Source organism: Phacochoerus africanus, chromosome 3, assembly GCF_016906955.1.
Source record: "Phacochoerus africanus isolate WHEZ1 chromosome 3, ROS_Pafr_v1, whole genome shotgun sequence".
NCBI classification, from domain to species: Eukaryota; Metazoa; Chordata; class Mammalia; order Artiodactyla; family Suidae; genus Phacochoerus; species Phacochoerus africanus.
The window spans coordinates 71,972,331-71,989,165 of NC_062546.1; the positions used below are offsets into that span (position 1 = coordinate 71,972,331).

At 36.4% G+C, this 16,835-nt stretch overlaps 1 protein-coding gene across 6 annotated transcripts in view; it reads left to right on the forward strand.

Annotated features, from left to right (window-relative positions):
• Window positions 1–16,835, forward strand: part of ZEB2 (zinc finger E-box binding homeobox 2) — a 129,809-nt gene that overhangs the window by 85,624 nt on the left and 27,350 nt on the right. For 5 of the 6 annotated variants that reach the window (XM_047771984.1, XM_047771988.1, XM_047771987.1 and 2 more), the window contains one exon: window positions 4,227–4,298. The exons of the other annotated variant lie outside the window; for it this stretch is intronic. In XM_047771984.1, coding sequence (XP_047627940.1) covers window positions 4,227–4,298 — 72 coding nt within the window. The remainder of the gene's footprint in view (window positions 1–4,226; window positions 4,299–16,835) is intronic. 6 annotated transcript variants of the gene reach the window in all.

A 16,835-nucleotide genomic window follows, 5' to 3' on the forward strand; every position in this document is an offset into this window, starting at 1 on the left:
AGATAGAAATAACAATAGCATCTTTATAAATAGATGAAGTGGGTGGGAAGGAAATAAGCAAGTGCAAGAGTCCACAAGAGTCTACCTATATGCTGTTGTGATGTCGCAGACTATAAAACGTCGAACGTAGGCAGAGTAATTGTTTGGTATAAAAGCACTTCCACTACTAAAGAAAATTAAATGTGAAAAAAAAAGACCGATGGCAGTCTGAGTGTAGTGTATTTGTTTTTCGTTTTCCTAACATACTGTGCCAAGTTTTGTACTCTTTCTGTTTCCAATTTTGCTTTCGGTGAAGGTTTCTCGAATCTCAGCAATCCCACACATAAACATTTATCGCTATATCCATTAAGACTTAAGGTTTTAGATTTTCAACTATGAGGGAGAACTCAGCCAAAGATGCTTGAAAGATAAATACGTTTAATTAGGGGCAGAGGATGATCATTAAAGGAAGTCTGACTGCTGCAGAAGTCATTAACAATCTTAAATGAAATTTTTATTTTTATGATAGCCATTTACATGTATAATAAGAGCCAATGATTCTTGGGAGCAGTGTGACAGAAACAGAGTGTGGCGAGAACTCATGTAAGACATACTATTTAAATGAGCTGGTGTTAGCTATTCATATTTGTTAATGAACTAGATATGCAGGGCTATAAGAATGAATGTTCTGATGCTTTAAATTTTAATATCTAGAAATCAAGGGTAAGGACCAATTACTAGAATTCCACCCTTAAAGGAATAATTAATAACGATATAACAAATGTACAGCTCTGAACTTCTGAAAAAAAAGTTTAATTTTAAAAAATTAAGATCAATAATTGAAAAACAGCCAAAACAGCCATGTCAAGCTGTAGTAGTCTGTGATCATGGCTGCTTTTTGTGTTGGTCATGGATCGTAATTCTAAATGCCTTAATATACAATCATCCATATGAATGCTTTACAGACTCTGTTATCACCTGTAGTTAATGGTGCCTGTGATACAAATGAACAGGCTGTTCTTTGCTCTTACCTTTATGGTAAATAAACTAGCATTCTGGAGTCACAATAATTAAATAAAATGTAAATCCCTAATCTCATTTGGCTTATTTGGACCAAGAAAGTTACCCGGCTATTACCTGTCTAGTTCTAATGATTAGTAATGATTTATTGTTCTTCTTTTTTTATTGTTCCAAAAGTGCTCTGATGTGGTGCCTTGATGTCTAATGAAAAGAAATTGGTCTTAAAAAGCTACTCATTGTTTATCCCTACTCTTAGATAACACATTTTTCTTCTGATAAAATATTTTTCTTATTTATTGTTGAAAACACACACTATAGACAATAATTCTAATTCTGGTGCTGTTTTATTTAGTAGTGTTTTATTCCTGGTGCCTGGCTGTCTACCACCATACCTCAGCACATAGCTTTACTCTGAGATAAGCCTCCTCTCCGTTGCTCTCTCTCCCTTGCTTTCTGTAGTTTGTCTGCAGGATGCAGGTTTTCCACTGAAGAGTGCAGTGGAGTTCTTACTGTGCCTTTCCGGTTCCAGCACAATCAAAGTTTTGTGTTTAGAATTGTCCTTGACATTCTTTCGTCCCACAATGGGGTGGACACAGTGTGCTGGAAACCATGACATCATTATCATTGACACAGACTTAAATAAATCACCTGCATCTTGGCCTCTTTCTGCTTATTCAAGGATTCTTCATCTTGAGGAAAGAAGTGATTCTTTATTTTTACAAACTTTCATCCCAAGGGTGACTGGAAAATGCAAACTTTTACAAGTGTTTTAAAAACAAATATACTATGTGGTTTTAGACACAGTATGCTGAGTCAGAGGTGTCTTAGAAAATGTTTAAGGTTAGGTGTGAGGCCGAAAGACAGCCTTGATTGCCTTTAGTTCAGAGAGCATACTCTTAACCTGTGTTCTGATGTCCTTCTGAATGTGGATTCATAAAGGAAAATTAAATAGGCATATACATAGTATTTCAAATATGTACCTGAAAGGGCATAGTGCTTCCTTTTAATAAATTGAGTTTGATGCTCAAAAAAGAAAAAGGTTGATGCTCATTAAGTTGACACAAAGTACATTCCAGGTAAAAGTGACACCATCTCAGTTGCACAATCTTTGGTAAAAGAGGGTTATAGTTAAAGTAATACGATAGAGTGTAGCCCACCCTGAGTGCCATCTACACATTTGAATACACAGCATTTAATAATTTGGGAAGAAACCATCTCCTGTAACTTCTCTTTACTTTTTCATAAGAAAATGACAATGAGGAAGGAAGTACAGCAGAAATCTTGAACATTACCACTATTATGCAAAAAAAAAAAAATTACTGTTAACTGTTTTCCCCTCAGTGACTTGATCTCTCAGATGGAAAACTTATGATTCTTCTAACTCTTGGCTACCAGAAATCACATGAGAGGAGTGAGGAAGAAGGACACAAAAGTTATATTTATATCTAGTACTGAACTTCTCAGAAATACCTTAAATTAATTCCTTAAATATCAGGTAAGGGAGTCATTCAGTCAATCAGTTATTATAATCAACAATACGGTATTGCATATTGAACTTCTACATGTTATATGCATCCTGTGAAAATATACCTTAAATAAGAGAGAAGTCCAGGGCCAAGAGTGAATTTGAAGTGGTCATAGAATTTAAACAGATGTCATTCAAATTATCTGACTAGTATTATGTACAATGGCACTAAATTAGCATCTATTTATATCTATGTATTTTACCTTAAGAGGCTCATTGATTTTTCAGTTCTGATGGCATAAACAGATACTACTTGTAAAACGTGTATTTTCTGAGTTCCTGTCGTGGCGCAGTGGTTAACGAATCCGACTAGGAACCATGAGGTTGCGGGTTCGGTCCCTGCCCTTGCTCAGTGGGTTAACGACCCGGCCGGCGTTGCCATGAGCTGTGGTGTAGGTTGCAGATGCGGCTCGGATCCTGCGTTGCTGTGGCTCTGGCGTAGGCCGGTGGCTACAGCTCTGATTGGACCCCTAGCCTGGGAACCTCCATATGCCGTGGGAGTGGCCCAAAGAAATAGCAAAAAGACAAAACAAACAAACAAACAAAAAAAAACGTGTATTTTAATGTTGCTAAAACATTAGCTAGAATCTGTTTTTCTACCAAATAATTATGACTACGATGTGATAAACCAAAATGGTCAAGATAAATTTGAGAATTCACAGAGACCTCTTTATAAAATATCTCCTGTTTTAAACAAAATGATTATCACAGAGAGATATTTATCCCAGATAGATCAGATAGATCTTGTTTGGTTCTCACTGGTATTGTTATTGTAACAATACAGTTTTTTAAAGTTCATATTTAATTTACTTCCTTGCAGGATTTTTAACTGTCATCTGTCCTCTGAGCCTCCCACATACTCTACAATTTGGTGGGCAGAAAATTCAAGAGTTCTACTTTCCAGTCTCTTCCCATGTTAAAATATTACAATTTTAGAGAATGACCTTTCATAATTTATAAACCTTCAGCTCCAATGTTACATATTTTCATCTTCATCAGAACATTGAGCCATTGTTACAGCTATGTGTTTTCCCTCAGAAATGACTGTGATTATCTACTAGGGAATACATGGTAAGGATGAAAGATATTTATGGAATGGTAGAGAAGGAAATAAGGAAAATATGTTTTAGAAGTTTATATAAAACAGTGAAACAGGTGTACCTCTGAGATACTTGTTTTATAAACTGGACATTTTAAATTTTTGTATGTAGAATTAGGGTTTTTTTTTAAAAAATTATGTTTGCATAGATTAGCACCATCACAGCTACTCTAAGGAGGGAAAAAAGCATGAAAATAAAATAAATTCGAACTTGTCTCTGATCATCCAGTTTCCAGAGGCATAGCAGCCAGCGTGCCTCTTCGTAAGTACAAATACTTAGTTGCTTTTGACTCTTATTGAAAAAATAATATCTTTCCCCCTGTTTGTCACTAGAACTGCCACCAGAAGAAAAGCCCTTCGTTTGCCCCAAATAAGCCCCTCTGTTTTTCACAGCTTGCAGTAATGCTTAAAGTAAATAAGTTCTTGTGCAGCCAGCACTATTGGATTCATTCAATTGCCTGAACAAAGCTATTGTTTAGAGGTTTACAACAAGCCTTTTCTCTGTTTCCTTTAAAAGAATCTTCCTTGTTCCTGTGGTTGGCATGCTTAGTATAGTAAGCCTTTCTACAGTTCTCAAATGCTAAAGATAATTTTCCCCCACAGATGAAATGAAGGAAGACTATGACACTATGGGGCCGGAAGCCACGATCCAGACCGCAGTGAACAATGGTACAGGTAAATAAGTTTACAGTGCCAAGATCATGTCTATCCCATGGGTTTAGTGAGTTAGGGACAGAAACACTGACCCATCTACTTGCATCTCCATGACTTAACAACTAAGTCCGATTTTACAAGTCTCTTGTTTTGTTTCAAATCAGAATTCTCTCTATTTTGGTATTTTATTCAGCAAATATATCTTTTCTTCGTAAACCCCCAACTTGCCACTGAAAGTTAGAAAACTGAACTGGATAAAAAATCTTTTCAAAACACAAGTGTAGACAAATTTCTGGAAGTAATTTTTATTTTAAAAGATTGCATAAATATCACTTATAATATAATATGCCTCTTCCAGTCACCACTTGATATTAGTCACTGAGATTCAAACTATATGGTGTAATTTAGATTGTAAAAGACTTTTTCAGAAAGATAAACCAAATTTCTGTGAACATTCCTCACAAAAATTAATCATCTGAGTTTCTAGTCTTCCTTCGTTTTATTTTTCAGTACCCTCTAGATTCTCTAAATAATGTTTTCCAGGCAGAAGTTTTATAGAGAAGAATTGACAACTTCACTTCTTTTTAATGCAGCTAAAAAAATTTGCAGTGGGAATTTAGTAAGTGGTGTTTTGTTTTCTCTGCTACTGCTGGAGAACGGGGTGTCAGGACAATTGTGACATTTCAGGTTCTTTCCCCAAAACTGAATGGTGTCTTCTCTCACACCCTCACATCACCAGTGCCGATTTGCATTGACTCACTCTGTTTATCTCTCTTTTCCTAGATCAGACTAAGGATTTTTGGTGTTTCAGACAATTCACACTACCATCACAGATATTACCATAGTGCCCAGTATATGGTTATTTTCTAAAACAAAACCAAAAAATCACATAACTATTTTCACTCAGCTCACTAATGGGAAAAACATTAGTTTCATGAAGTTTTAGAAATGTAAATAATTAAGATGATATATCTCCCTTATATTGATACTCATCACAATAGACTGTTCATGCTGTGCTTCTATTTAGAATGCTCTTATTGATAACTTAAAAGGCACCCATTTACATTCTTGGGTGTAAAATAAGAGAAATCATAAAAAACTTAGAATTTTTCTTTCATTGAATAATGTCAATTTAGCTGTACATATGGGATTATGGAAAAGGCATAGATTTAGGAACCTAGAATCCAAATTTTTAGCTACCACACTGGCAAAAGATTGTGATCTTGGATAATCCAGTTACCCTTATTAGCACTCAGTTTCCACACCTGAAAAATGAATAGATTTCACTCATTGCTTGTTAAGAATATTTCTAGCCTTAGTATTCTATGGTACAGGGATTCACCACATAAAATAGAAACAAGACAAAATAACTTCATATGAAAACATAATAATAAAGAATTACCATAAATTTGGTACTTTCTATAATGTTCTAACTCATGGGATCAAAAATGGCTTCATATTCCTTTTAAAGACAAGTGTTAAATTTCAAGTTCAAGCATAAATAAACTAATTTCATTAACTTTATAGGCCTTTAAAGTGTCATAAAAGTAAATTTATTCCACAAAGTGACACTTTACTAGCTGTATTAAATACTTAAATTCTAAAGTGAGGTTAATAAAAATAGTTCCCGTTCAGAAGATTTAAAAATCAATTTTGAATGTTCCTTCACCTTTCCATACTATTTACCATTCCTTATATTCCCTATGTATTCAGTCAATAAATAAATTAATAAGTACTCATTGAGTGTCTTCTATCTACTCACCTTTATGTGCAAATGTTGTGGAATAAGGACCAGGAAGCCTTAGACATCGCTGCTGTTTATTTGGAAGATGAGATTAACACACAAGAAAAAAATAAAAACAAAAACCATAAGTGGAAAATATGTGATAAATATGTAACAAATGGTAGGAACCATATTTATCCCAAATTACAGACATATGAGAAATCCTATAGGATGGCTCTTCAGAAAACGTTTCATGAAGAAGGTGACATTAGCACTAAGTACATTTCAGTAGTCACAGAGGAGTGCGGAAGGTCTCTCTAGCAGAACAGGAGTGTGTGAGTCAAGGAAGGAAATTGTAATGTCTATTTAAAGGGTAGTGAGTAAAAGGATTGGGTTGAATCAAAGGGTTCAAGGAGACAATTCATGGGAAATGAAGCTGGACATGTAAGTTAAATGTAAATGGAGAATGTAAAAGATCAGACAAGCAAGTTTGGGGCATGTTATACTACCATGATTTCTGAAAAACTAGACTGTGAGAGACCAACTGGAAGTCATTGTAGTTATTCAGGTGTGAAGTGACAAAAAGCTTGTCCTTGGGTGGTGGCAGTGCTGAGATTAGTGACATGACTTCTTAACAACCAATTGATTCTCTTGGTGATGGAATCAAAATGGCTTCAGGATTACACATTTGTGTGTTTGGAACGTGTCAATACTTGCTATTTCTTGATAAACAGAAAAAGGGTCCAATTTTGAGAAGACCTTGAACTGGTCTTTAGACATAAGTATTTTTCATATAAAAGTTATATGTGTGTGTGTGTGTGTGTGTGTGTGTATTCATGTTCATTGGAAATGAGGAATTGAAACTCAGGAAGTCAGGGCTAGAGATAGAAATTTGAAAATCATGCAAATATATTCACATAGTATTTAATAACCTGGGACTATGACACGTACACTTGAAGTGTATTTATTGAAACAGTAGAAAGCTGAGGCCAGGGTTTCTAGCGAGTAAGGAGAAAAATCAAATTTGCTAAAAGAAAAAAAGATTAAGACACAGAAAAAAAATTAAATATACAGAAGGCAAAGAAATCAAGCTTCAGAAGTAGAAAATGGTCAACTGAACCACAAGATTCAAATAACTGCAACTGAAAGAATGCTGAGTAAATACACTGGACTTGGTAGTTAGAAATTTACCAGTGACCCTCAGCTTAGAATGCTGGCCTTTTAGAGAATAAATACATATCTCCTCCCAACCATAACTTTACCAATGGTTGAAGTTGCTTATTAATGGAGCATCTCTTTCTCTCCACTTAAGTCCTACTGATCAAGATCAAGCTACTGGCTGACCTTCCTCTCTAGCCATCCCAACCTATGGTACTATCTTTCTCCAGTGAACTCTTAAAGAACAAATCAGTGAACCTTGCTGTAGATGCTGTAGTGTGCTGTTACTTAATGTGTTGTCTTTTCCAATTTCTATTATAAACTCTGAGAACAGTGGTGTTTTAGGTTACAACATTGCCTATGAGAGTGCCTTAAAAGTAATAGGATCAAGGGAGTTCCCGTCGTGGCGCAGTGGTTAACGAATCCGACTAAGAACCATGAGGTTGCCGGTTCGATCCCTGCCCTTGCTCAGTGGGTTAACGACCCGGCGTTGCCGTGAGCTGTGGTGTAGGTTGCAGATGCGGCTCGGATCCCGCGTTACTGTGGCTCTGGCGTAGGCCAGTGGCTACAGCTCCGATTGGACCCCTAGCCTAGGAACCTCCATATGCTGCGGGAGCGGCCCAAAGAAATAGCAAAAAGACAAAAAAAAATACTGATTATAAAAAAAAAAAGTAATAGGATCTTAACAAATGTTTTTATTAATGAGTGAATATGAAATTATTTAATAGCAGATACAGTCAAAGTAGAACAGACATTGGAATAGATAATTTTTTTGTCCTTTTAGGGCCACACCCAAGGCATATGGAAGTTCCCAGGCTAGGGGTTGAATTGGAGCTTCAGCTGTCAGGCCTATGCCACAGCCACAGCAATGACAGATCCTTAACCCACTGAGAGAGGCCAAGGATGGAAGCCACATCCTCATGGATACTAGTCGGGTTCCTCACCACTGAGCAACAATGGAAACTCCTGGAATAAATAAATTTTAAACAGGTTAATCATATTTTCCAATAAAAAAAAAGTGTTGTTATTAACTGGAATAAGTTGTTGAGGGAAGAAAAAGAAAATGTCTCTAATACTTTTCTCTGAATAGTCAACACACAAATTTCATTCCTAACTAGAATAAAGGAAAAGATCTTTGAATTTTCTACTCAAGTCTACAAATATATTAAATAGTAGAGTTTAACCAAGTTCATATCAATAGCTAGAGTTGTCTTTTAGAATCTAAAATATCTCCTTCCAAGTATATTCTACTGAGTTTAAAGCTGCAAGAAATAGTGGGAAGGGCTTAGTTGAATTGAATCACAGAATTCTAAATTTGAACGTTATACTACAGAACAATTCCTTGACTGTAATTTGACGTTTGAGGAAACTGTAATAAAAATGCCACATAGCTAACTGATAGCAGATTTGGGAATAAAAGCTAGATCACTGTAACTATCTATTAGCTTAAGAAGGTTTTTCCCATTCTTAAGAGCTAATCCTGCTAGAAACTATGTCATCAGCTTTGACTTTACATACTTTACCTAATTAAAGAATTTGTCAATTCTACTATCATAAATACCATATGTCACTTTTATTTACCCACTCATTTTTTTCACTATCCTAATTTAAATTTTCATCTTCACTGGAGTTATAACATGCCTATTTAACTGGGCTCCCTGTTTTCAATCTGTAATTTCGTCAATCCATTCTTTTTTTTTCTAACACTTAGGGCAGACAGATAATGGTAACTCATTCCCTACTCCACTTTATCCTCAGCCTTGCATGGCTCTCTGGTGCTTTCAGAATGAGTCAGCATTTCAATTGAATTGGCACCTTCCCTGCTATAACCCCATCTTGCCTTTATTATCACCTCCCAGAATCTGAAAGACTGCTGACCCTTTATACTTCTTTGCCCTTGCTCATGGTTTCCCTTCAACCTAGAAAACAACTCATTCTTTCTTAGTCTAACAGAATCCTATATATTCTTAAGGGCCATCTCCACCAGGAAGCCATTTCACAGTCTCCCATTCAAGATTAACCACTCATTCTTTTAAGGGTCATTCTCTCTCATATTATACCTAGTCGCCTGCAGGTACATTTCTCCCAACTAGTTGTAAGCTACTTGAGGGCAGGAAGGATATGGAATTTTGGTCACTTTCTCATCCTAGATCCTAGAATAGTCCTAAATCAGAAAGAGTTTTTGAAGAAATGAGAACGTGAGTGAGAGATAAACAACACTGGGACTTTCATATTTCCAGGTGGACATATTTTTGACACCTGACCTAAAATATTGATGAAATAATCAGACATTTTTATCTCCCATTTTCCAATCCCTCAAATGAGAAAGACTCAGTTACATCAAACGTCTGGTCTATAACCTTCATGGCCTCCTCTATTTGGTCAGTCCATAGTCTTCCTATAACCCTTTTCTTGTGATCCAAATTCCCCTCTTAGACTCTTTAATTGTTCCTGAGTACTTAAAAGTATTGAGTGCTGTTCATTTCATACCAACAGTGTTCCATTCTTATCAGACCAAATCCCTTGCTAATATTGAAAAAAAAGAATCACACTTGTACCAACCTCTGAATCTCTGCCCATGCTATCTCTTGAGACTCTAATCTCCCACTCCCTTTCCTCCTATTATCCAAATTCTAACCACCTTTCTGTTCTTCAAGGCCCGCCCCATCTCCCATTTCCTTCTTGTGGTTATCCTTGAACACCCCAAACCACATCTATCTCTTCCTTCTCTAAAATCCCATAGCCCTCATCTGCACACCCATAATTTTAGTATATTGAATTGTTCCTCTTTATATTGTTTACACATATTTCACCTAGTTAATTTCATGGAGACAAGCAATTTCTTGAGCTATAAATGGGGATAGACTAACTAATATGTACCTATGTTAAGGCATTTAATAAATAATGTGTATATTGGCCTTAGTACATGCCCCCCAAATATTTGCTTTAATAAAAAGACTATTCTCTGTCTGCTTCAAAGTCCCCAATACAGCAGTGAACACACATAGTACTCATTATGACTGGTAAAATGAATGAATGAATGAATGAATGAATATTAGGTGAGGGGGAAATGGACACTGAGAAAGGAAGTCACAATAAGCAAAAACACTCCCTGTGAAGATTAAATTCAGTATCTTCAGAGAGTGAAATCAGGATTTAAGTCCCTGAGATCAGCTTGCTAACGGCAAAGTAAAACAGAGTATCACTACATTTTTCTTACAACAAAGTTACAATAGCAGCACAGCAAAATTGATACACAACAACAGGAAGCATTGCAAACTCTGATTCATACAATAACTTTCTACATTACACTTAATGTTTCTACATTGATTTTAATATTTTAAAAAAAATGAAAAATATGTATGCCTTAACACATAACACATAAAGAAGGCTTTTTCCAAAGAACCTTGCATCTTCCAGATATTAATCAGATTTAAATTCAGGATGAAATTATTATGTAGAATTTTTAAGAGTGCGTTTTTAAAATCCTAGAAGATTAGAGAAATGGAAAAACTTGGGCGCATTTATAAACATGAGTTTGTGTACATGCTCGTAGTAACAAGGATCTGTGTTAGGTGCATGATGATCATTAGCGCTAGTGCAGTTCCACGTGCATCTCAAGACCTAAATAGGCCCCTGATGTTTTCCTTTTTGAATGTGTGAAAGTTATATTTACTCAGACAATCTAGTACTCTAGTTTTAACAGGCTATTAATAACCTGCATCTTTGCTTCCTTTTCTGGGAAGAGGAAAGCACCTTCCATAGGTGCTAGGAACTAGGCAAAGCCAATTTAGGGCTCAGTTCTTAATATTATATAACGTAAGAAAATTATAGTCCAATAACTAACTCTGTTGATTCTAGGAGTCATTAAACATGCTCCAGTATTTTAAGAATATACATAAATGCTTCTACATGCATGAGACAAAAGTTGTTTTGAGATGCTCCAGAATCTAGTCAGATAAACTACATTTGAATTTTGTCTCTACCAATTCCTAGTTACATGAACTTGAGTATATAATAGGCCTTCACTTCTACATCAGTAAAGTGGAAATAATGATTACCTGTGTACAGAGCCTCATTACAGTGGTTAAACGGTATATCATTGTTAAAGTACCAAGTCCAATGCCTTAACATACTTGATACCCTCTCTTGGTTATTTTTTCTGGTTTGTTTGCGTTTATAAGTAAGTTTAAACCATTTTTATTCATTACAAAATAAATGTATTCTGAACTACTTCTTTCCTTCATACTGGTTCCTCATTACCCTCTCTAGAATAAAAAAAAATACGATATTTAACAAATTTTTAATGGAAAAACTAACCAGTTGATTTTGAGAGCCTTGGCCAATTAAATTTCTTTGGAAAGTTAGTCTTGGAAAACTCCCGAGACAGGTTGTAGGATAAATTGTTTTCATGACTCTGAAAAAAGTTAAAGTAGGAAGATTAAGAAGGAATAGTTTATTTTCTCTCTCACTTCATCTTTATCAAGCATCTTTTTTTAAAATATAGAAGAGGACTTAGTATTTATAATGTTTGTGTAAAGGATGTTGAAAGCTGTCAAAGATTTTTTCCTTCACTTGTTCACTGACTAGCATCAGAAATCATATCTTTTTTTCCCTTTCTGTCCTGGATAACAATCACATAAATAAACAATATTTATCACTTTTTAGCAACCACTAACATACATCACTCATTCTTTTCAGAGTATTTGGTGTTGGTTTTGTTTTTGGGTTGTTGTTTTTTTTTTGCCACACTCAAAGCATTCCAAAATTCCTAGGCTAAGGATCAAACTCATGCCATAGGAGTGACCTGAGCCACAGCAGTGACAACCCCAGATCCTTAACCCACTGAGCCACCAGGAACTTCCACAGTATTTGTTGTGTGCAAAATTTGAACTGAGGTTCAAGAAAGAAACAAAGGAAATAGAAGATATAGTTCCTGTCCTTAAGGAATGCAAAACCTCATGATGCCATTAAAAAAGACAAACGTCACAGTGACATGAAGGCAAAATTTACAAATAAGTGTAGCCTCATTAACTATTTAGATCAAAAGTCAATTAGGGAGATCCTGCCAAGTGCAAGGCATTTTGGTAGGCATAATGAAAGATACAGTGAATACTCACTGTCATTAATAACTTATATTCAATTGGGTAAATAAGACAATGGTAGATGAATAAGAAATGTATGTAAAATATTTAGCACAATGTTAGGCATAATACATGTTCAATCATTGCTATCTATTATTATCATTAAATATAATAATATATGGATTAGGATGTTTTATTTGAAATACAGAAAGCTATGTAGGTTCAGGTGAGAAGTTTTCAGTATTGCAGAGGGTTTCTAATGGCATTAGGGTCAAATATTCAAGACATGAAAATAGGGAGGTGAGTTAAGAGGCTCCAAAGTTCAGGGAAGTTTTTCTCCTGGACAAAGACTTGTTGAACATGGCTCTGTGCAAAAGAGAGAAAGAAGAAAGGGTTGAAACGTGAAACAAGACCAGGTGAAGGAGGAAGGAAGGAAGTTATCAGAAGAGTGGAGTGGGAACGAATAGCTTTAGATAGTAGCCTTGACTGTGGGCAGAGACACATCTTTTTTTAGCAATAAGCTCAAAAAAAGAAGAGAAATGATTGTAGAGAGATTTGGGCTGAATTTTAGGTAGTTTATGGAATTCACATCATCTAAGTTGCACTCTTTGAAGTAAGTAGGAAAAGAGGTCATTAGCTGACAGTACAGGAATGGGAATAGGGTTGGAATTTTCAGGAATGGAAATTTAGAGTAATTGCTGGGGACAGTGTATGGAGATGCAGTTAACATCAGGAAAGAATATCCTATTTTGATAACATAGGTGGAATCAAGTCTATATAATTATTTAAGTTTTTTAAGGCATTTTTCATACTCTAGGAGGAGGGAAAATAAGCTTGATTTTAGTTTGGCAGGACAAGAATGATACAAGAACAAGGGGCAAGTATAGAAGTGAGTTCAAACTTCACGGTGAACTGAGGTTAGTAACATCAGAATAGGTGTAATGAACTGACGGACTCATGTAATGGTTAGGGTCTGATTATCACAATGGAAGGACCTGTTTCAGGGGATGAGGAACTGAATGAGGGGGTAGGGTATCAGACTGAAATCAGAGAGTGAAAGTTCCAAGTTCCAGTCAAAAAGATGGAATTGTCCCAGGGTTAGCCGTACCAAGGGGGTGGCTGGCCATCCATGTTGCTTGGCCAGGGAAAGTCAGAGCACCATGCAGCAGAGATTCTGCATGGACTTGCTTTTGAGTAATGAAGTTCCTCAGAATGACAGTAATGGCCATCCAGGGGTAAACATTTTCATGGGACAAGTGACATTTTCCTTGAGCTGTATAGGTTGTGTCCTAAAACATGATGGTGAAAATGGATGACTTAGATCTGAAAAAATTACAGCTACAGATTGGAGGCTTTTTGAGGGTTAAGGTTAAGTTTGCTCTTCTCCATCTTTTTTTTACAGTAGGTGCAGTGTTTATACAGCCTTGATGACGGATAAACAGGTTGCTTGTTGAATTAAAGGATAAATGAATAAACAAATAAATGATGAACAAGTTAATAAAATAGGCATCCTAATTGAAATGGTAGCATGAATTAAGGAGCATGCTGACCCATCTGTGTGTTGCTTGGTGTGTTAAGACAGATGAAGGCAGGAATGGCTCTGCTGGAAAGGCCTGTGAAGGATGGAACATTATCAAGAGACGGCACAGTTTCATTTAATCTGAAGAAGTGGAATGCATGTAGGAGGACATCATTAAGCATGTGGGGGGGATAAACAAGTAATATGTGAAATGGAAAAGCAAAATGAACCATGAATCAAGTTTCTCTTGCCCCTAGTCCTAAATTAAGCTTAAGATGTTTTTTTATTTACTGAAACTATAATAGTTAATAAAAATTCTCCTTTGTAAGATGCTTCATAAAGTTATATTATATCGAATGCCTTTCCCAACATGATTAAGTTAATAAATGTCAAAATTAGTAAAATACAAACCCTAAATATTAAATAGAAATTTTATTTTATTTCTTTTCTTTTTATGGCCTAACCTGCAGCATATGGAAGTTCCCGGGCTAGGCGTCGAATTGCAGCTGCAGCTGCAGGTCTCTGGCACAGCCAAGGCAACACAGGGTCTGAGCCGCATCTCCAGCCTATGCCACAGCTTGCAGCAATGCCAGATCCTTAACCCACTGAGCAAGGCTAGGGATTGAACCCACATCCTCAAGGACACTATGTTGGTGCTCCCATATAGGGAAATTTTAAATAAGCATCTCGAGTGGAGCATTTGAAGAACTTTCATGATGTTCTCCATATATTCCACTAGATTAACATGTTAGTCACTCAGGCAAAATATGAAACAAGTGCATAGGCTTTGGAAGAACAGGGGCATGAAAAGAAAAATGGAGAGAAAAACTTTAAAATGTAATATTTTATTTATATTGATGTTGACATTTATCTTGCCTTCCCCCTACTAATTTTATTGGGATATAATGTTGTTGTTATGGTTTAGAACTACTTATAATGTCAGCATCCAGGGCCTGTTCAGATTATTTTCAATCAGGTATGATGAAAAACTAAAAAGGTAGGGTTGTTTCTCTCTTTCATGTTCTCTCTCTATATTGACTCATTACGATATAGTGGAAAGAGTCATGGGTTAAGAGTCAGGATATAGGAATTCTCCATTTGGCTGTTCCAGAAATTATTGGTGTAACTTTGTGTGAGTCATTAGCTTTACTGCACCTTAGCTGTATAATCTGTTAAATGAGGATATTAGACTAGAAATCTTGGGCTCTACCCACCCTACCCTTCCTTCTAATGAGATTTTACTGGGAAGTATGAAAAAAGAAAATAGAAAGTTGTCATGGGAGGAGGAGGTTCTCAGGAGTCCTGCCTCATGGTACTAGACCCAAAGCTGGGGTCCTGGGTGTGTGACCTGCAGTCACACAGGGGCCTGCGCTTGGAAGGGCCTCGCCCTTGCTTTGATGTTCTACTGCTGCCCTTTTGCACTGGGCCCCACAAATGATGTAGCCAGTCCTGCTTATACCTCAACAAAATGTATTAAGATAATCTCTGAGGATAAGCCAGGATGGGAAGGGGTGGGATCAGGGATTCATGCCACATAGACAGACCAGTTCTGTCTTCCATGGTATCTCTGAAGGATCCTTCCATGGTATGTCTAAAACTAGTGAATCCCAGGTAAAGATCTAGACCTGGACTGAAAATCCTGTTTGAGCCAGAAACACCATGGTACAGGGAGGAACTCCCCTAAATTGATGACAGGTTAGGCCTTTTTCAGCACAAATTCTATGTGTCATATCATTAGCACAGAAGAAAGTGGAGAAAAGAGTAATAAAGGTTTTGTACTTTTATTATCTTCTTGGTTTAATAATCTTCAATTCTTCTGATTACTCTTATATGGAGTTAAAATTTCAACTTTTGAATTAGCTAGGTTTCTTCTTTGGGTAATGAAGACACAGGCATTTTGTCATAAGGTATTTCCCAGCAAGGGTTGAGTTGGATGTACAATGTTAATCAGTTGTGCAAGATCGGGTTTATCAGATAATTCAATTAGTACCTAAATCCTTAACAAGGAGAGAGTCCTGCTGTTATAAAGAATGTCACTTTCTTTGTATGTCTAGTATGAGTCAAATTTTCATATGTTGGAAGAGTTTTGTCTTCCAGTCAGATCTGTCATTGGAAATTATCATTTAAAATTTTTAAATTTAATTTCAGATAGTGAGTTTTTAAAAAGAAAGCAGGGAAAGATATAGGTTCTGAGGAGAGAAAACAGAAATAGCCCAGAGCAGGTTAGACAGGGTCCAACCAAGAAAAGCCTGTCACTTCTTGGTTAATGAATGTCATGGTTTTATAAGCTTTGTTTGCAATTAGGATCAGCTATCACCACTTCACAGCAAGAGTTCCCCCAAGAACTAACTGGTATCCCAAACTTCTTGAGTGGCTCCTTCATTCATTCACCAAATATTTAATAAGCACTGTTTTCCTTGTGATGTTGTCTGTGGTTTCCAGGCACCTCCAAAATATTTTTTCATAATCTGTGTATGTGGGTCCTCCATAAGAAAGCCATGCTGCTTTGAGTTTTTAATTGAAAGGGATGCAGATAGGAGTTCCCATCATGGCACAGTGGAAAGGAATCTGACTAAGAACCTGAGGTTGTGGGTTCTATCCCTGCCCTTGCTCAGTGGGTTAAGGATCCGGCGTTGCCCTGAGTTATGGTGTAGGTCACAGATGCGGCTCAGATCCTGTGTTGCTGTGGCTGTGGCATAGGCCAGCAGCTGTAGCTCCGATTTGACCCCTAGCCTGGGAACCTCCATATGCCACTGGTGTGGCCCTCAAAAGACACACCAAAAAAAAAAAAAGAATGCAAATAAAATTCTCTAAGCCTAGCCAATGAATAAAAAAAAAATTGATTAGGGCAAAGAATTAATTGAAATTATGGAATTCAGAAACTTTGAGGAATTCCCCAGAAAGCATATCCTGGCCCATTTTTATAGATGAAGATATTGAGATTAACGAATGTAAGTAGCTGAGTTGAAATGAGTAGTCTAATAACTTTGAACCTTATCTAATCAATTATTGAGCATGAATCTGTGTGCCAGGCACTGACCTAGGCAATAGTGATTCAGAGCTGATTTGACCCT